At 34.9% G+C, this 21,121-nt stretch overlaps 2 protein-coding genes across 7 annotated transcripts; one reads left to right on the top strand and one right to left on the bottom strand.

Annotated features, from left to right (window-relative positions):
• Positions 1 to 1,468: 1,468 nt before the first annotated feature.
• Positions 1,469 to 16,940, top strand: LOC135073225 (uncharacterized). Of its 6 annotated transcripts, none has more exons than XM_063967365.1 (18): positions 1,469 to 1,611; positions 2,097 to 2,316; positions 2,682 to 2,928; positions 3,006 to 3,115; positions 3,258 to 3,389; positions 3,523 to 3,640; positions 12,891 to 12,957; positions 13,112 to 13,201; positions 13,345 to 13,406; positions 13,487 to 13,757; positions 14,309 to 14,345; positions 14,430 to 14,545; positions 14,635 to 15,243; positions 15,343 to 15,432; positions 15,532 to 15,660; positions 15,732 to 15,883; positions 15,977 to 16,087; positions 16,775 to 16,940. In XM_063967365.1, the coding sequence occupies exons 1-18, from the start codon at positions 1,584 to 1,586 to the stop codon at positions 16,838 to 16,840; spliced, it is 2,655 nt and encodes an 884-aa protein (XP_063823435.1). In that variant the 5' UTR covers positions 1,469 to 1,583; the 3' UTR covers positions 16,841 to 16,940. The 6 variants fall into 6 exon arrangements, with proteins under 6 accessions (XP_063823435.1, XP_063823397.1, XP_063823407.1 ...); XM_063967327.1 differs by having other exon boundaries at positions 13,487 to 14,192; XM_063967337.1 differs by lacking the exon at positions 13,112 to 13,201 and having other exon boundaries at positions 13,487 to 14,192.
• Positions 16,932 to 19,236, bottom strand: LOC135073263 (proteasomal ATPase-associated factor 1-like). Its single transcript, XM_063967377.1, has 6 exons — positions 19,067 to 19,236; positions 18,617 to 18,933; positions 18,308 to 18,524; positions 17,698 to 17,830; positions 17,424 to 17,588; positions 16,932 to 17,306 (listed from the first exon to the last, which is right to left on the bottom strand). The coding sequence occupies exons 1-6, from the start codon at positions 19,129 to 19,131 to the stop codon at positions 17,010 to 17,012; spliced, it is 1,194 nt and encodes a 397-aa protein (XP_063823447.1). The 5' UTR covers positions 19,132 to 19,236; the 3' UTR covers positions 16,932 to 17,009.
• Between the last annotated feature and the right edge of the window lie 1,885 nt (positions 19,237 to 21,121).

Below are 21,121 nucleotides of genomic sequence, written 5' to 3'. Positions count from 1 at the left end.
ATTTGGGGCTTGACCCATTTCTCGCATATTTACAAGGATTCAAGTTTTTAATTTTAAGTTTTCACCTCTTCCTTCAAAAACAAGTGATAGCGTGGGTAACTTAACATTAATAAGCAAATATTTTATAACATGCGATAGCCAATAAAATTATCTACTAGTAGAAGTGGAAAACAGACACAAGTTTCATACAGTTTAAGGGAGTAAGAATGGATTTAATTAGAAATAAACATGTTTTTTTTCACATCTTTTTCAGTTATTTCCCAACACAAGAAAAACCAGGTCGTTAAGGTATGTTTTATTTGCATTATATTATTAGTATTTGAGCCATTCTACAAAACGAATGTAAATTTATTAGTCTACGTCTATTAGTTTCGACGTAATTGTTGAACAGAGATACCCATTCCCAGCGGTTTCCATAGTAATCGGAATAGGTTGTGTGATTCTTTCAGGCAGTGCATTTTCGCATGTCGCGTGCTCTATGGAAACCGCTGGGAAGGGGTATCTTTGTTCAACAATTACGTCGAAACTAATAGACGTAGACTAATAAATTTACATTCGTTTTGTAGAATAGCTCAAATACTAATAATAAAATGCAAATAAAACATACCTTAACGACCTGGTTTTTCTTGTGTTGGGAAATAACTGAAAAAGTTGTGAAAAAAATTATGTTTATTTCTAATTAAATCCATTCTTACACCCTTAAAATGTATAAAACTTGTATCTGTTTTCTACTTCTACTAATAGATAATTTTATTGGCTATCGCATGATATAAAATTTTTGCTTATTAATGTTAAACTACCCACGCTATCACTTGTGTTTGAAGGAAGAGGTGAAAACTTAAAATTAAAAACTTAAATCCTTGTAAATATGTGAGAAATAGGTCAAGCCCCAAATTTAAAGTATTTTCACCGACAAAAATGTCCATAGATTACGCCCTTAAAGTTTGATCACTACATGCCCGGACACACTGTATATGAGTTTCCATATAAATAATACTACGATCCGTTGCGTGCGATACGTCCGATGCGTACGATACCGACATGTGGACGCTTAGCTTGTAGGTGCCGCGCAAACACTGTCGTGTCGTCAGTGGCATGGTCATATAGAAATCGTCTAATTTATTTGGGTTCATAAAATACTTAAACGTTAAATGAAATGAATAATATACGGCTATTACACCGTAGATAATATAGACTAGGACTAGGGTAGATTGCGAAAATAAGCCGGAGCCTCTTACAGCATACTCAGACGCGATTACTGTACAAGAATTAAAAACATTATATTATGTTGAAAAAAAAATAGCCTCACACGCGGCGCTGGACAGCCATGAATCGAACCCGGAGCTTTTAAGGCGATCTAGTTTAGTATTAGAACGCGAAAAATTGTTCACCATAACAACTTATTAAAAATAATAATGTACAGAACCCACAGCAGTTTTCCTATTCGTATTTGCTTCATTTATTTTACGGAACTTGAAAGCTTTGATATCATAATGACAATGACAGTTTAAATCAAAATTTTCCGTGGGAACTCGTTTAATTTTCACTAAATTCATTGTTATCACCGGCAAATAATTAAAATAATGGATAACACCACATATCCCGGTTCAGGTACCTATTTAAATTTCGCTTAAAAATAATTAAAAGGCTTGTTAACATTCTCCATAATTATCTCTCTCGAGTTACCACCTTTCTTACCACGTTTCGGCAAATAATGCAGAGTAGGACGTCCCCCAGCTTGTTGCAATGAGGGCTATCGTTTTAGCGCTCACCAGTTAACGCCACTGTAGAGTAAGGTCCTCTCAATCGCCACGGGTGCCAACTGTTAAGTATAAAAACGATAGCCCTCATTGGCGACATCAAGAAAATAGCTAGAAGTGGTTGCTCTAAAGCTTTAAGGTTGTATGAGTTGAGGGGAATGGAGACACTAGAAATAATAACCCAAATTCATATTGTAATTTTAAAGAGCACATTTAGACAGCTAAGGAATTCCTCTGCTCTGTTGTGTGTCAACTCATAATTGCACGAGTTTTTTGAAACTAAGTTTATGAATAGAAACATTATGTAGATACCTGTTTATTTACAATTGATTTCAGAAACGGATGTTAATGAAACCTACGACAATTGTGACTTTCATTCATTAGCAAGTAACGAGTTGGATTTCGTAGACCATTGGGTCAATTTGACAGTGGAAAAAGAAGTACTGAGAGGCTGTAAGCTTCGGGAAGAGAAAGTCAAATCATATCCTCTTTCGGACGAGTATGATGTTGGGAACGTCAATTTGATACCACCAGCTAATAATACGCCATGTTACAGGTAAAATTACTGTGTAATTTAGACATAGACGACTACTTAAATAATAAAATGTTTGCCAGAAAGTAGAGGGCTAACGAAGTTTATGAAACAGAGCACACTACCCTAATGACTCCTATACCTACATCATCAGACAGCCCATGTGTTTTCTACTATTACAAAACTTCAAACTTTCTTGGTTACTACGCGAAAGCGTATCGCCTTAAATAAAGTAATCGCTCGCTATCTAATTCAGTTTAGAAGATTTAAATTGATAGGTAGTGAGAGCGTAGGTACTTATTTAACGCTCATTCGGCATCAAAACCACCGCTCTTTAATGCCGTTTCTTGTCTTTAACTACAAGCAAACTGTCAATAATATTGTTTCAGAAAACCTTCACCGGGAAGAACTAAAATGAAGACGGGCTCGTGTAGTCCCAGATCGAATTCCCCTTTCTTCAGAGGCAACTCGTCATCCCGAGCCTATACGCTTACGTGTTCTCGGCCAAACACACCAAGTTTCAAAGCTAGATGTGCCTCAAGATGTCCCATGAGGATCGCAGAGCTGGCTGTACCCACCAAACGGCAATGCATTGATACTTGGCGAAACAAATGCGATGTTCTACCAGCTTTTATGGTATTACAAGTTTCATTATATCTTGGTTCCATTTCCTTGGAAGTTTTAAAAATATTAAAAGATCTTCCAATTGATAGGTGGAGAGATTACGACAGCAAATAATGGATGAAAGACCTATTGTACACATACCAGAAGCAATAAGTTGTTTTAAACGACGAAAACCTAAATCAATTAAATCTGTAAAGAGGTATTTTACTTATCTAATACGAGTACATTCAGAATTTAAGACAGTAGGTATGGTAGACGTAGAATGGTGGACCGTGGTGGGCCACATAGTATTTATAAATGGAAAAAAGTAATGAAAATGAGACTAAAGTTATTATTTTCAGAACTAAAAAGGGGGCTCGTGACTCAAAACTGAAGAACGAAAGGATGGCAGAGATCAGAAACTTGTGTGCGGCCTTCGCCAACAAAATTGCTCAACGGTTGATCACGTCGCAAAATTTGAAACTTACTCCAGAGTAAGATTCTTTGCCTATTTAATTAGGATTGGCTTAGCTTGGTCGTCTTTATCAATAATGCTATTTCAGTTGGCCCAATTAGGTAATTAGTGATAATAGTAATGAAAGAAAATGTACCTACGTCCATTCTCAGGTTGGAGAAAATATCGAAAATTGTAGCGGATGAAATAACAAACATCATTCAAAACCGAAGGAAATTCAGCCTAGATGATGTAACTAACAAGAAGATTCAAGCCGATATAGCAGATAAGGTTCACGCTTTATATGAATTGCCAACCGAAACCATAATAATATACAGGGTCCTTCTAAACTAGCTACATTCCTTTTAATGGGGGCATCTATACGGTACACTGAACAAGTTCACCAAATTTGAGTATGTGTTTTATAATGAATTTACAAAGTTACATTTTCTAACAAAAATAAAAAATCATTTCGTCTTACATAATGGAACATGCTGTATTTTTTACTCACACAACAAATCTGTAGTGTATTCATTCTGCACAGGAACACGAGACACAACACACACAACGCTCACTACCACTGCACACTTTTTTGTTGTTTACACTCACGTCATAACAACTCACAGCAGTCGTCACAGCTGATAGCCGATTAGCTGATCGACTGATTGGGCGAGCTATCACTTCAATGTTGCAGGCCTACTCTCATATCGTTGTCTATCCTTATTATCTTATGTTAATCACAGTAAAACGGACTCACGATACCATCGAAAAATCAACCAGCAAAGGCCATGATTTTTAAGGCGCGTCTTAGTAAATTTATTTGCATTTGTGCACCTGTGCGTCATAGTTCACTTCACGAGCACTACAAAACGCACCTTCACACAAGAAAGCTAGTCAAAAACTGAATTAAATCAAAGCGCACGCGCCGACAAATGCAGACATGCCGCACGCCTTTTGTTGACACAAAGACGCCGACACAGTATATATGTTACGGTTAATGTGATAAATTGAAAATTATTAATAATAACCGGTTATTATGAATAATTACCGACAGTCGCGGTAAAAGTGATAAATTAATCACATTTAACAGTGATTATTTAATAATTCAACCTTAGTAGGTAACAAATTTCATAAAAGAGAACAACATCTTGTGTACGTGCTCGTGTACAACCAAACTTTTGAACGTTTTGATATCATATATTAATATAATTTGGCATAATGAGTTTGGAATGTTTCTTGCATAATATTACTTTTCCATGATGCCCATAACATAATGTTTTGATTTAAAGTGAAAAATAGGTTAAGGTGCGGCGGGGGTGGCCCTTGGGCCACCCCTAAGCCGCCTATTTAGTTTTATACACACATAAATGACCTCATATTAATCACATTTACCAAATCATGCGGTAATTATTCATAATAACCGGCGATTATTCATAATTTTCACATTTATCACTTTGACCGTAACATATATATGAGCTAAAGCAGTACGGAAACTTAGCCCTTTCGGCGAGTTAAATACCTACACTTCAACTGAGTGTTAGGGTTGGCACTCTTAATCTTTATAAAATTAATAAGGTTCTTACTTACTTATTTATTAAAACGTTTATTTAGGTTTTTTAAGTATCAAATACTTAATGGAATAAATTAATTGACTAAGTAGTTAACAAAAAAATAAAACGTTAATTAGGTTCTATAATAATCGAATACATAATCGAATAAATTGATTAAGTACTATTAGAGGCCGGTAGAAGATCTATTCTCTTAAATAAAATACCGGATACTTACTTTCACATACCTATTGCCTCATTTTAAATACAGTTCATCACTTAGTACAAAAGCGCGCGGAGCAAATTACTTTATCAAATAGAACACATAAATTGTTAAAAAGCGTAATTACGTAATTTAAAAAGAACTATCACAAAATCAGACGTAAGCACTTTATTTAAAAAGTAATAGGTATTTAATCATTTTTACAATTCAGAATTATTACGAAGTTTAAAAAATGAAAGTTCTGGTTTTGAAGATGCCGAGTCCAAGCAGCCGTATCACAGTATATAACGGGTGTAAAAAAACCTATCCCGAAGCCGAAGACTACTTATTCTCCACATCATGGGGATCATTTTTTTCTTTGTGACCATACCTGGGAAACTTGTGGTTTAGGAGATATTGAGGGTCAAAGTCAGAATATTTTTTTCAAGATTTTTACATTATCAATTTCAATTCGTTGTTTAAAATTTTTTTTTCTAAGAAACCTTATTAAAATTTTGAGTATTTTCGTCACAATAAGGCTTTTTTCTTTACAATAAGAAATGGACAGCAGCGCGCGCACACACGCTCAGGCGCTGCCCCCACGCCCCGAACCGCAACCCGCGCTCGCCCGTGAGTCATTCAACTCTACTGTGAGTTCAACGACTACGACTGGACCAACTGAACTGAGCTTAATCCAAATCTACCTAGTTTGTAAAAATGAAATGAGTACTTAAATTAGTTACTTACACCTTAATATCACCTTACCAGTTTAGTTTTTATTCTAAAAAATAATAAATTACATTTTAATTAATAAAAACCCTTTACACGAATTTGTTTCTTTCCGCAAATTAAATAATCTTACAGAACCTAGGTTGTTAACTAAACCGTGCTTTTACGCATAACCGTTATTCTATCACAATGTAGTATCACAGGTCTTATTAGCTACGCAAGTGTGATAAGCGTAAGTAGGTATCATTAAAAAGTACCGTAAACGGATGAATAATGATCTTTTGAATGAGGCCTGTCATTCTTTACATTAATAACTCTCTACTTCAATAACTTAAGTCTTTACGATAGTAATAAAATTCATAAAGTAAAACTCAAATTATTGCTTACACCACACCGCTCTAAACGCCTAGAGTAAACACCTGGCAATGTTACTCCTATCGTTGATTAAGGCATTCACTTTCGATAGGAGTGATGATTGTGTGTTCTTTAAACTTAATTGATTTCAGCAACTAAATAAAAAGGTCTCTTTTTTCAGTCTTCCTTCCATACTCATTACTTCCTTTCTTCATAATTTACTTGAAATAAATAATGGTTATGCACGCGATTCTAAATAAACGTAATTTTAATCGTTAATCACAGGCAGTAAGCAGATGTGATAAACTTGTATCATTAAAAAGTACTGTAAACAAATGACAAATGCTCTTAAACACAGGTTCATTATTTCTAGCTCTCTAACTTAATAAATTTTACGTCTTTACGATAGTAATTAATAAAATAAAACTTAACTTATTACTGCAATCTGAACGCCTAGAAATAACACACTGGCAAACTCTTGCTCCTTCACTTTCGATGGGAGATTAAAACATAAGATTTTATTTTTAAACTCGATTGATTTTAGAAACTAAACAAAATTTCATATCTTTTAGCACTTCTTTCATACCAATTACTTCCATTCTTCAACATAAAAAGATTCATCGTCTTGTTCGTGATTATTTTAAATGAACGTAACTTTATTACACGGAATAACTATCAAAATGTATTGATATTCTTATTGTTTTATTAATAACGATTGCGCATCTACAATTCATTCAAATTTGAGTATTTTGGAAGCTTGCTTAAAGCATTAATTATTATTAAGTATGCTAGGATGGATCTTTAGTTAACAAAGATTAATCAAAGTATTTTTGCCGCCGCTTTTACAATCTCATTCGTTGATAGACTTGCCTGTACTAAAGTGATGAAATTACATTTTTGTTAAGTTAAAAATTACGTAAATTTGTAGTTGAAAATGAAGAGTAATAACAAAGCGCTACCGATTCACGACGAACACATTCGATAGACGTATTGCTTGACTGTTATTGGTCAGTCAGTCTCGCCGCGCGGGGCAGTGCCGTTGCGAGGGGCCGCTCGCGCCTCGCGTTGCTCGTCGCACGGCCAGTTCGGTTTCTTCGGCCGTCGAATGCGCTTGCGACTTTTGATTGTTTTCTCGTGCGGATAGTTAGTGTGTGAACGTGTGATAGTAAGTGTGGTAATAGTGAATGTGTGTTAGAAAGATGCCTAACCATACGTACAGTGCTCGTGAGTACGTAAACATGGTTTACTGTTATGGGAGGGCACGTGGAAACGCATCTGAAGCCCTGCAGGCTGTAGGTATCGGGCTGAACATCCTACAGCGCACCAACGTACTGATGCACGTATTATTGTTCTGGCTGTACAACGTCTGTTGGACAATCAGCCGATTGTGCTTCCGTCCGCCTCGTCTAGGCGTGTATTGTGTCGGATTTGAGGAACTTAAATACCGGTCTGTACGTGAAGGAATACTGGAGCGCGCATCAAAACACGATTTACCTGGCACGCGTTTGCTTGCACGTGGAAGGCCGTCAGTTCGAGCCACAACTTGTCCGGTTGGAGCGGCCAATTCCAGACGACGTCGAAGGGGATTAGTCGGTAAGTACTTAGTTCTAAACCTAAACAAATGCTAAAGGAATGTGTTTTTTAAATGTAGGAAGTGAATAATCTGGTAATTTTGTGTACAAAATACTTCTGCGGTCGCGGTAGGTAGTGGCGGTAAAGCGCGTACGCTCCAACCAATACACTCACACACACATAGGCACGGTCATTGCGTTGCGTGGCGCGCTGTACATTGCGGGCTGCGGAATATTGTATTTTTTTTAATCATAAAAATAAAAAATATTTCCCACCAATAATATTTTGTAATATTACTTGGTTGGGTGTACAGAAGGCGTAGTTTCAGTCTTCGTGATAGGTTTTTTTACACCCTGTATATGAGCTAAAGCAGTACGGAAGCTTAGCCCTTTCGGCGAGTTAAATACCTACACTTCAACTGAGTCTTAGGGTTGGCACTCTAAATCTTTATAAAATTAATAAGGTTCTTACTTACTTATTTATTACAACGTTTATTTAGGTTTATTAATTATCAAATACCTAATGGAATAAATTAATTGACAAAGTAGTTAACAAAAAAATAAATCGTTAATTAGGTTCTTTAATGATCGAATACATAATCGAATAAATTGATTAAGTACTATTAGAGGCCGGTAGAATATCTATTCTCATAAATAAAATACCGGATACTTACTTTCACATACCTATTGCCTCATTTTAAATACAGTTCATCACTTAGTACAAAAGCGCGCGGAGAAAATTACTTTATCAAATAGAAAACATAATTTGTTAAAAAGCGTAATTACGTAATTTAAATAGAACTATTACAAAATCAGATGTAAGCACTTTATTTAAAAAGTAATATTTAATCATTTTTACAATTCAGAATTATTACGAAGTTTAAAAAATGAAAGTTCTGGTTTTGGAAATGCCGAGTTCAAGCAGCCGTATACTACGCAATACACTCGTGGTGGCATGTTTTTAAAAATACAGCGGACAGTGCATGCAATAAAATTATTATTAAAAACAACGCGCGCGACACTCGCGACGGATGGACTGCGAGGTTCGCTTAGAGCTCGTGTAAAGCGTGCGTCTGTGTGCGTGAGTCTGATTTCGAGCGTTTGTATGAAGCTTCCGTACTGTTTAATTTATCTACTGTGGCCGTATACTACGCAATACACTCGTGGCATGTTTTTAAAAATACAGCGGACAGCGCATGCTATAAAATTATTATTAAAAACACAACGCGCGCGACACTCGCGACGGATGGACTGCGAGGTTCGCTTAGAGCTCGTGTAAAGCGTGCGTCTGTGTGCGTGAGTCTGATTTCGAGCGTTTGTATGAAGCTTCCGTACTGTTTGATTTATCTACTGTGACGCCGACGCCGCCAAAGCAAGAGCCGAAAAGTTGGCATAAGCGTACAGTCGACAAAAAAGAAACTTATTTGTTTATTATTTTATCTGCTTGTTTTCGATTTCAAATTGATTCGAATCTAAATTATGGTGTTGAATATTTCATGGTAAAATATCCTATAACAGATAATAATTAAAAATTAATCAAACTTATTGTTTTGTGAAGGTAATTCAATGACCTAGTCAATTATTTAGAAACATTAAATTAGACTATTGAAGCAAATAAAACTCTTCAATTTGTTTGTATTGATATTCCATTTATCCTAAATCAAAGTCCATTCTTAAATTAATCGTTAATGTCATCATTTCTATTACAATAGAAAAGTAGATGAGGTAGGTAGGTACCTAATTAGTTAAATAAAATTTCCGAATCATTTCCGTTCCAACTTGGTATTTATTTATGACCTATCTTATGTACCTGTGATTTAACAATAAACACAATTTTAATTTGAATAGTAAAAAAAAGTTTGTTGCATTTCTTAATTTTATTTTGGTGAGTGTACATTGCGCTAGCCGGCGGCCGGCGGCACGTGTCTAAAGGCGGCGGCAAGTTCGTTTGCTGCGCCGGCTAGTGTTGTACGATACGACACTCGAGTATTGGAATCTTACTTATTAAAAGTTTGAAGAAAATAAAATAGCAATGAATTAAGACTGTGACGTGTTTATTATTTTATTGGACCGTTTTAACTTTTTGATTACGAAAATCGTCAGTCTTTAGATGGATACTTCTGATTCGATTATTTGCGTTTAATGCAATTTTATTGATATTACATTTGTATTGTGCGATTTATTTTATTTTCAATTAGGATATAACATACGGATGATGATATGAAATCACTCATTATTGCCTATTAGTATACACCAACTCAAGTTCATGTCATGATTCAGTCTAGCTCAAAGAACTTAAAATACTCGAAAGGACTCGGAAGACTCAATTATTCCCTTATTCATGTGACTAACGAGTCCTAGTCTTAAAAATAAACTCAAGTCTCGAAATAAAGACTTTAAAGACTCGAGGTTCTTACAACACTAGCGCGGTCGGCTATTGTGAGGGACGGCTGTCTTTGATACCACCGACTCCGCCACGCATAAATAAGGATGTCAGCTCCAAAATTCTTTCTAATCTTAACAATAATAAAACTATCATTATTTACTTTTATAATTTTTTTTTTGTTTCTACGATGATTTTAATGATTATTATTTCAGTTTAAAATTGATAGTTGGGAACAATTATTTACTTCGGAATACTAAAGACTGCCGATAATCACAGGTAGATAATTCGATAGCGTTTAGTTTAGTCAATTACGAATCACATTTTTAATTTGCTAAGGGGATATTAAGCGATTAAAATTAACATGAAAAATGTGCCTGCTTTATCGTAATAATAACCGTAATTCTAAATTTCATAGTCATGGTAACTATCCCATTTGTGTATGGCATAAAAATAAGTCATTGATTTCGGCAACTAACTTTTTTGATTCGTTTCGTTGCTACGTTTGAAATAAAAGATTTTTGCAAGCGCAAAGGTATTTTAACGAACTTTTGAATAAACATCATTCCAATAAGGCCACTAAATAAGTACTTACCACATAAGATTTTTTTATGTTACCAAAAATAAATAAACTTTAATTTTCTGCTTAATTTAATTCCTTAAATAACTAGTAGTAGCCCTAGAATAGCTTGTGTGGCGCCGCCCGCCGGTCCGTCGTCCGGCGGCACCACAGTATATATATGAGCTAAAGCAGTACGGAAACTTAGCCCTTTCGGCGAGTTAAATACCTACACTTCAACTGAGTGTTAGGGTTGGCACTCTTAATCTTTATAAAATTAATAAGGTTCTTACTTACTTATTTATTAAAACGTTTATTTAGGTTTTTTAAGTATCAAATACTTAATGGAATAAATTAATTGACTAAGTAGTTAACAAAAAAATAAAACGTTAATTAGGTTCTATAATAATCGAATACATAATCGAATAAATTGATTAAGTACTATTAGAGGCCGGTAGAAGATCTATTCTCTTAAATAAAATACCGGATACTTACTTTCACATACCTATTGCCTCATTTTAAATACAGTTCATCACTTAGTACAAAAGCGCGCGGAGCAAATTACTTTATCAAATAGAACACATAAATTGTTAAAAAGCGTAATTACGTAATTTAAAAAGAACTATCACAAAATCAGACGTAAGCACTTTATTTAAAAAGTAATAGGTATTTAATCATTTTTACAATTCAGAATTATTACGAAGTTTAAAAAATGAAAGTTCTGGTTTTGAAGATGCCGAGTTCAAGCAGCCGTATACTACGCAATACACTCGTGGCATGTTTTTAAAAATACAGCGGACAGCGCATGCTATAAAATTATTATTAAAAACAAAACGCGCGCGACACTCGCGACGGATGGACTGCGAGGTTCGCTTAGACACAAAATATAACAGAAGACAAACTCCATACTAAACGCGCTCGAGCCACGCACACATAGACACCGCTCTAGCAAGACTGTCTTGGACGAATGCGAGCGCGACGTGGCGCGACAGACGTTCGCCACACGTTCGCTTGAGTCACGCGCCGGTCAACCGCCTGTGATATTATTTTGTTTTGCGAAATTGACGAAAATGAGTGAACAGAAAAAGTCGTATTATAATTTTATTGTTCGGTATTTGGTTGCTTAAACTCATCATTAAATACCGAATTTTCATTTTTTAAATTACCAGTTGATTCGGGGAGGTAAGTAAGTTATTTATTTGAATTTCAATTGAAATTGAAAGCCAACTCAATTATTAGGAATATCGAATTGTTTTAGAGAGGTTTTAGGAATTATTGGATAACTAGCTTTTGCCCGCGGCTTCACCCGCGTGAAATTTAGTTTGTCACAGATCGTCATAAATTATAGCCTATATGTTATTCAGGGTTATAAACAATAATACTGTAAAGTTACATCAAAATCCGTTAAGTAGTTTTTGCGTGAAAGAGCAACAAACATCCAGACATCCAAACTTTCGCATTTATAATATTAGTTGGATGGATAATAGTGTCAACACTGTCAACCACTCAACTAAATACTACTTCCTTCTCGTGTATTTGTTTGCAAACTATTACTATAATAACGTACTAAATATAAATAAGTATACGTGGATATCTGTTATTATCTTTCTTGCATAGTATTAAGAGTAACATTTTTCTATCATAACGAAATAAACGCAACACATGACAAGACAACCCTAGCGCGACGGCCGAGCGTGCGAGCGAGAGAGGTATGCAAAGCGAGGTACATACATGAGTTTACCTTCTGTTATATTTTGTGGCTTAGAGCTCGTGTAAAGCGTGCGTCTGTGTGCGTGAGTCTGATTTCGAGCGTTTGTATGAAGCTTCCGTACTGTTTGATTTATCTACTGTGGCGGCACTCTTGTGTTCGCGCTCGCGGCCAGAGGCCCAACGGCAGCACAAGCGCAATGGCGGCCATTACGTAAGCTCGTGTGCGTGCGGATTTTTCTCAGTGTAGTAGTGAATCAGCTGAACAGGGTGTTGTATTGGGTTGATAAGAAATGAAGTTGTTTCCTTAATTATCTCGGAAACTAGCCTGAATTTTTGGCTCAAACTTTGGGAACGTATTCAGTGTGACGTATACATGCTCCCATTAAACGGAACGTAGCTGATTTAGAAGGACCCTATATAGCTTTGATATACCTACCTAATAATATACGAGTTTGTACCTGATCAACCTTATTTTATATTGTGTAGATTGCAATTTGGATTTCATCAATACTTGAAGATACGTCATACAAAATTTTAGAAGAGGATTTAAGAGGTAAGAAATTTTCAAATTAAGTACCTATGTGATCAGATGTTGAACTAAGACAGATCATAAATCATATTATCTATCATCTATCTAGGGTCTATCATCAAATTCTATTTTTACTGTGCATAATGTTATTTTTTTATTTTTCGTATTTTTATTTTAGTAAAAAAGCAATTTGAACGGGAAGTAGACGTTAAAGAAGAGCAACTTGTCACTCTAATAGGAAAACTACAGAACCAAGAAAAAACATCAGGTTATTTTTGTATTTTTTCTTTTTGTTTTCTTACTATAGTATTGAGCTCATAAAATATGTACCCACTTCTTTTTTACAAAATTGATAATTTTAACCACCTACTGTAAAACACATTATCTAAGGTAATAAGTTGATTTTTTCAGAATTAGAAGAGGAAGAAGGACCAGTATTAGATTTTATTGATGATTTAGTAGATAACGTGGTGGTAAGTATCTTACTCTGAAACTTCTTCCCAAATCGATTACATATTTAGTATTTCTATTTACGAAACGAATACAATTGCAGACAATATGCGAGCCACAACAATTTGATGTTGAAGAAATAGATAATCTTTCTGAAACAACATCAAAGGGAAGCGGTGAACGTTATGATAGTATACCGTCCCAAGATTCTATTGGAAACACTGAGGCTGATCCTTCAACGTTAGATGAAAAATTAAATATTAATAACGATACGGGTGACTCTATTTCAAACAAAAGCAAAGAATTAGAGCTACAAGATCCTCCTGCATCAAACAATGACAATCAACCATTTGATCAAAGCGGTGACGTAGAAGGTATTAAACTTGATATTAATGACCACATACGACAAGAACTACAAAAGATTGTTGATCATGTTATTCCCGCCGACTATGATGATAACATAGAAGATATTTATTTCTCAAACAATAAAGATATCAACGATGAAACTCAAGACCAATTGGTAGACGAAACAGACTTTACTATTCAAAATGCTGAATTGCACGAATCACTCGGAAACTCTGAACTTACCACTCATTTAGATGAAGTTCTTAGTGTACCCGATTTAGCACTCGCTGGAGATAAAGTTTTAAGTTCTAACAATAGTTTCGAAGACAGCTTGGATGAACCAAATCCTAACTTAGAAAATGATAATGCAGAAATAAATAATGTGAGTGAGGCATTTGAGCTCTTAGCCGAAGAGTCTCTTGATGAAAAGAACAAAAAAGTAAAGTTTTCCGATGTAGACATGGGTAATAACTTTTTTTTTACTTTTTTCATTTAGTATTAGCTCTGCCATAGATTAGCGACACCTATAAAATATTATCTAAAATTACATTAAATTTTTAATAAAATTATGTTTTTCCAGACATTCGAGGAACCACCAGAAAACTAGACAGTGACAGGTAAAGATATTATTGAATAATTCTATAAAAAATAAAGGAATATTATCATTATCACGGATCAAACTAATACTCATGTTATTTTAGTGCCTTACAATCGTTGGGACACACCGGCCGTGAGAAAGAGAGGGTATCATGGCGTTCATCATCAGACAGTATAAAACATGCTATGGTATTTGCGCCGCCTAACGAAAATTTACTCAGTACGTAACTAGAAAAAACATTATGTGATATTGTAAACTAACTATATTATTTATGATTCACTTATTTAAATTTTGTCTCAAAAACATAGGTGATGCAGATGAATTATGGCCAGATGACATAGCAACTCCTGTACTTAAGCCAAGCGCTAGCGTAAGCAGGTCAGTTACATCACTCGGGAAGATTTTGGAAAAAGACGATCTGATATTAGAAAATGAAATTAATGAATTGGAGGATACACATCATGCAGAAGAGGAGATATTAGAACCAACAAACATAGTAAGAAGTCTAATAGGCGAAGAAAATAAAGAACGAAACGAGCAGGAGAATAAAGAAGCAGGCATCGTAAAAGATAAATCCAACGTTGATTCAACTGATGACACAAACCAAGATGTAACAGATGAAACTTCATCTGTTAACACAATAAAAGCAAAACAGGATAATGCTATGATGGATAAAACAGTGGAGGCTAATGCTTTGCTAGAACCAGAAACCAAGCGATTGAGTTTAGATTCGAGCACAAGTCCAATCAAAATAACAATAAATGACGATACTCTTGAAGAGAAGAAATTAATAGCAGAAAAGCCATTAGCAAAGAAAGATATAAAGAATCTCGAAAGCGACACAAATGTTATTTATGAAGCTGTTCAACAAAAGATGAAGTCTTCGTATGCTATAGCTGAACCGAAACATGATTATAGTAAGTAATTTTGTTCTGTATTTATTGACATCTCAGGGTGTAATTCTTCTAATAATTATGTAAATGTCTAATGTGCATTTTTTTTTTCAAAATCAACAGAAGTTCATGCTAAAACGGCACCATCGTGGTTACATGACCACGGAAAAGGAGAACCGAGCGAGGACTCTTTTCGTGGAGACAAATCAAAAGGTATTTACTTAGATGTTATTAGTAGGTACGTGCCTATGAATCCCATGATACTAATAATATTATTAACAACTACTATTATAATTTTATTACGATATCCAGAAAAAATCAAGGAATCAGAAATTCGTAATTGGTGCAGGGATCTGGAACGCATATTTGCAAATCTGGAAATGTGGAATAACTGGGTTGATACAACGTGTAAGAATATAATGTATCTCAAGCAAAAAAGAGGTTCGTAGGACATTACGTTTGTCACACGGTACTACAACTGAGCAGACACTTTACAGCTGGCCTTATTTCAGAAATGAATAAATTATTTGTGCCAAATTCTCGTAAAAAAGATGCAAGGGACTGGATGACTTTGAAGAAAAACATTGATAAAGACACAGTTTTGTGGACTAAACTAAACCAGAAAGCCTATCAAAGGCTGAAAACTTATCAAGATAAAACTAAGGTCAGTTTATTTTAGGTCTAATGTAAATAATCAAGTTGAATAGCAGATAATACTGATTGTTTGTTTTTTATTTCTTATTTTTTTATTAAACAGTACCAAAGCCCAGCACAATCCGAAATTCTGAATATGAATGATGATAACATTGAAGCGGTTTTAAAAACTGTGCAAGATATCGATAGAATATGTTTGTGGATGCATAGAACGGTACTATCACATTTTTTTTGTAATTCTGCAGTGACACTACTAGATGCCTGCCTTCCACCGCGAGCAGATATTACGATCGCAAATAAGCACACATTTTATAACATGCGCTTCTCCCGAATACAAATGGCTCGCTCAGTGTGTGAAATTTGATGAAAGTTCTTTATTATCTTGCCCACTTCACCCTTATTCCTCGACGCGGTGGAATGTAGGCATATAGACCGGCAACTTCGTATGCTACCGTCCTAATGGGGCAACAGACGGTGGCGGAGACAAGGTATCAAAATGTCAACGGGTAGCGGGTGGTGTAGCGAGGAAGGGCAACGCATGCAACTGCTACGTGCTATTGGTGCTACCTCGTCCCCACCACTGTCTGTCCACCGCAAATCGGTCGCGGAAGCGCGAAGTCGTCGGACTAGAAAAATAGATCTATGTCAGTAGTTTAGTTGAGTTGCATGCAATTTATAACACATTTTTGATGAATTTTGACTAGGTAATTGGTAAAATTTTAAATCAGGCGAAACCGCTTTTGATTGATTTTTTGCAGTTAAAAGTGGTTTTGACTAACGCCCTTGCCTTGGTCAATACCACTTTTGACTGATTTTTGAAAGTGGTTTTGACCGATTAAGTTTCGACTTTAACATATTTAAAGCAGTTCGTTTTTTATCTACATCACGCTTATGATTTCAGATCGTGTCTACCGAGTATTGTATGTTATGTGATTGCAAGAACACTACAAAAAGAAAACCTTTTTAGTTAAGTTGCAAGTAGAATGTGTAAAAAAATTTTAAAACGTTTTTAAATCAATATTAGGCAATTTACTTGTTTTTGTGACATTAAAAAAGTCTTAAAATGTTATTCGGTTTTTATTCTTACGTTAAATACATAAACTTAAATATTTATTAACTAACAATTAATTCATATTTTACTTGTAATGAACAGTGATTTGATTGAAATCATACTTCCTGATGTTGGAGTCTCTACATCCAGTCAGAATCCATTTTCCGTTGAATGTGATGTCTCTAATGCCGTCGCAATCAGATCCCGTAAGGCAAACCCGAATCTTGCTGTGGGCTTCATACAAAGAAAAAACGGTACAGGTTCCATCTTGGCGACCCACAATAAAAAGCTGGTTGGGAAGTGAAGTAATGCTTAGCACTGGATTGGCAGATTCGTGCCATTCTTTGAGGATGGTTCCCTCTTTGACGGTCATCTGGAAAACCTGAAGAGGAAATGAAAGTTATGTACGTCAAAAATGCAGTCGCATACATGTTACTTATTAAGTAAGATTGGTAATAAAAAACTATACTTTAAAAAAAATGGTAATAAAAAATTATACCTTTCCATCAGCACAACCAACTATAGCTGTTTGATCCATCACTATGCAGGAGTTGCAAGCTGAATTAAACTGCTTGCAATAGATTACTTCTCTTTTTGCTACATTTGCACATACTATCAAACCTCTTTCACATCCAACCAACAGCAATTTGTTGCCAGTTCCTACCTAGAAACAAAAATAAATTTGAAATAAAAATTAAAACAAAAAATACATACCTTTATAAATACATAAATACAAACGGAATTATTGGGAGCTTATCCCGCTACGACTTTACCTCTCTTTCATTTTCTACAGGAATTACTTCATCTGTAGTTGCTAAAGCACAGCAATTGATTGGACCATAGCCTTCTAAAACGTTACCCAGGCAATTTGATTGGCCAACATCCCACAACTTTCCTGTGCCATCCCTAGAAAGTAATAACTTGAATTAATTTAATTTTTGGTTTGGTTTTAATGCAAAACGTGGATAGGTAATAATAGTTTTCTTATCCAATTGGATTATTGGTGTCTTATGTCATCTACATAATTTCAAGCTCTAAAATTAAATATTGTAACATAATTACAATATTTAGAGCTTGAAATTATGTAGCTTTGAGCAGGTTAAGTATAAATAAAATCCCAACTAATATTAAAAAATGCGAAAGTAACTCTGTCTGTCTGTCTGTCTGTTACGCTTTCCCGCTTAAACCTCGCAACCGATTTTGATGAAATTTGGCATAGAGATAGTTTGAGTCCCGGGAAAGAACATAGGATAGTTTTTATCCCGGTTTTTGAAACAGGGACGCGCGCGATAAAGTTTTTCTGTGACAGACAAAATTCCACGCGGGCGAAGCCGCGGGCGGAAAGCTAGTTATTAATATAGTAAAAAATTGCCTAGTATTTACTTGCCAACGGTGATGACGTTTCTACCTTTGTCAATAATACACACATCAGTGATAGCCATTGTGTGTCCTTTTAAAGTAACTGGATTTATACCAGTCTCGGCAGACCAAATCCTACTGGAACCATCAGCTCCGGAAGAAAGCACTACAATGCCAGATGGAAAAAATCTGCATTTGTATACGGGCCCTCCATGACCTTTGAGGTCCAGCAAGATTTCACCTGGAAACATGAGTGTTTTCAGAAGAAAACTAAAAAGTCAAGGTATGATTAATAACAATCAATAGTATAGTTGATTTATTAAAAATGCTTACTTGTCCTACTGTCCCAGACTAAAAGCTTGTCTTCTTCACATGATGACACAGCTAAAGAGTTTTCTGCTGCCGCAACCGATAAAACAGCCTTCTTGTGAATGTTATGCACCTTCGTAGGAGCCACAAAAGCTACTCTTAAGCCAGAGGGAATATGTTTCACCACTAAATTCAAGTTTCCATGAGAAATATACTGGTAATTATCAGTAAAGTCAATTTTAATTTTCTTATCAGCCATATTTACTGATGTTCTCAGTTTATCATGAACACTAGTTTGGTTCAAAATCTTAGATGAAATCCAGGCCTCTTCTTTGGGTAGTCTACAAAAAAATTGTGGGTAAAGTTGGAACATCATCATAAAGTTATTGGATAGGTACTGTGAAAAGTAAGGAAAGAAGAAATCTTCAAATAATTAAATGACCTATCCAAAATAATATACTTAATTAAATATACCTTATTACATCGTTCCAGTCACATTGAATAGTGATAACTGGTACGAGGGGATTATTAGAAGTCATTATGTTATTTTTACTACAAATATTGCAGTTGAATTATTTCGTAAATACAAGGTACACCACAAAAAACAACAACAAGCAAAAACTTCGGCGAAAATGACTTTTCAAAACTTGTGTCACAGATTACACAGGGAAAATCGTTGTTAAATGTCAAAAAAGCCAAAGAGTGTATAATCACTATGTTCAGGCCAAAGCTGTGGTTGTAGCTGTAGGCAACTGTAAAACAAAAAGCCCGTACAATCCGCTCTTTTGACCCATAGTTTGGCATAATTTCTGATTTTGTGAGCTCTTTGCTTCTGCTGCTGTCTTTGCTGCCTATGTTTGCTGCTGTTAACAACGAACAAATAAATTGAATTAAAAGAGCTTGTACCCAAAGCCGTAAAATTATTATAAAAAAAAGAGCTGCAGCCATGACAGCAAAGTGTTGCCGAAATGTCGAGTACAAACTATCGAGTTCTATTTATATTGTGCATTGATTAAACATCATTTGTAGTTATCTTCATTGGCGTGAATATTGGAAAATACACACACAAACACACATGACTAACTTGTTTTGAGGTCAATGAACGTTGCGGTTAGATTAATAAAATCTTAGTACCATTCAACTTGAAAAGTAAGAATAGATCAAGCAGTGCCAGTGTGACCACTTTTTTATCAGATAATCTACCAAAAACGATGCTCAAATCTACCAAAATCTACCAAGACCTTTTTAAAATTCTACTTAAATTCTACCACATAAAATAAAACATATAATTTGAACAAAATATAGTATTTTTATTTATTTATCATCATCATTATAGTCTTTTTTAACATTTTTATATATTTTTTTGTCATTTTTCATTACTTATAGCATGGGTGCTTCAGGTTTAAAATTTGTGCAATTTCCAGCGCTCTTTATAATATTAGTATAGATGTTACGGTTAATGTGATAAATTGAAAATTATTAATAATAACCGGTTATTATGAATAATTACCGACAGTCGCGGTAAAAGTGATAAATTAATCACATTTAACAGTGATTATAATTTAATAATTCAACCTTAGTACTAACAAATTTCATAAAAGAGAACAACATCTTGTGTACGTGCTCGTGTACAGCCAAACTTTTGAACGTTTTGATATCATATATTAATATAATTTGGCATAATGAGATTTTAATGTTTCTTGCATAATATTACTTTTCCATGATGCCTATAACATAATGTTTTGATTTAAAGTGAAAAATAGGTTAGGCGGCTTAGGGGTGGCCCTTGGGCCACCCCTAAGCCGCCTATTTAGTTTTATACACACATAAATGACCTCATATTAATCACATTTACCAAATCATGCGGTGATTATTCATAATAACCGGCGATTATTCTTAATTTTCACATTTATCACTTTGACCGTAACATAGATATAATTATAACACTTTTAAAATTAGTACTATTTAATAATACAAGTTTTAAGTTTAATTTCATTGATAAATAAAAGGACTTCTTAAAAATAAACCCTTGGTTTGAACGTTTGAATTTTTTTATGTCGATATTAACAACACTAGCCAATATGTGGCAACATTTGTGTGCATTGAATTGAACTGTCAAGTTAGTTCGCCTTCATAAAGTGACCATAAACGGACCCTAAAGTTCTTTTTTTCTGGCCTGGATTCTCGGCTCGGTTACAATTAAATTTTGGACTACCATTTATTACAATGTTCTAAAAATACCAATTATCTACCAAAATCTACTAAACGATTTCGCACTACTAAATCATCGTTCTCTTTGCCTCAAATCTACCAAAAAAGTAGAAATCTACTAAAAGTGGTCACGCTGAGCAGAGCCCCGATTACGGTAATTTTTAACGTCTCCAATCCAGACACGCTTCTCGATTCTGCGATACGATTGGTCGTTCAACAGCGTACGTCAGCTGTTTTGAGAATAAACCGAGTCAAGTCTTGAATCAGAGTCAAGAATAAACCGAAAACTACCTTAACAGTTTTGCATTTTTTTTTGAT

This window comes from Ostrinia nubilalis, chromosome 1, assembly GCF_963855985.1.
Source record: "Ostrinia nubilalis chromosome 1, ilOstNubi1.1, whole genome shotgun sequence".
NCBI classification, from domain to species: domain Eukaryota; kingdom Metazoa; phylum Arthropoda; class Insecta; order Lepidoptera; family Crambidae; genus Ostrinia; species Ostrinia nubilalis.
The sequence above is the reverse complement of the archived record's forward strand: the minus strand, read 5'-3'. Positions and strand labels throughout refer to the sequence as shown.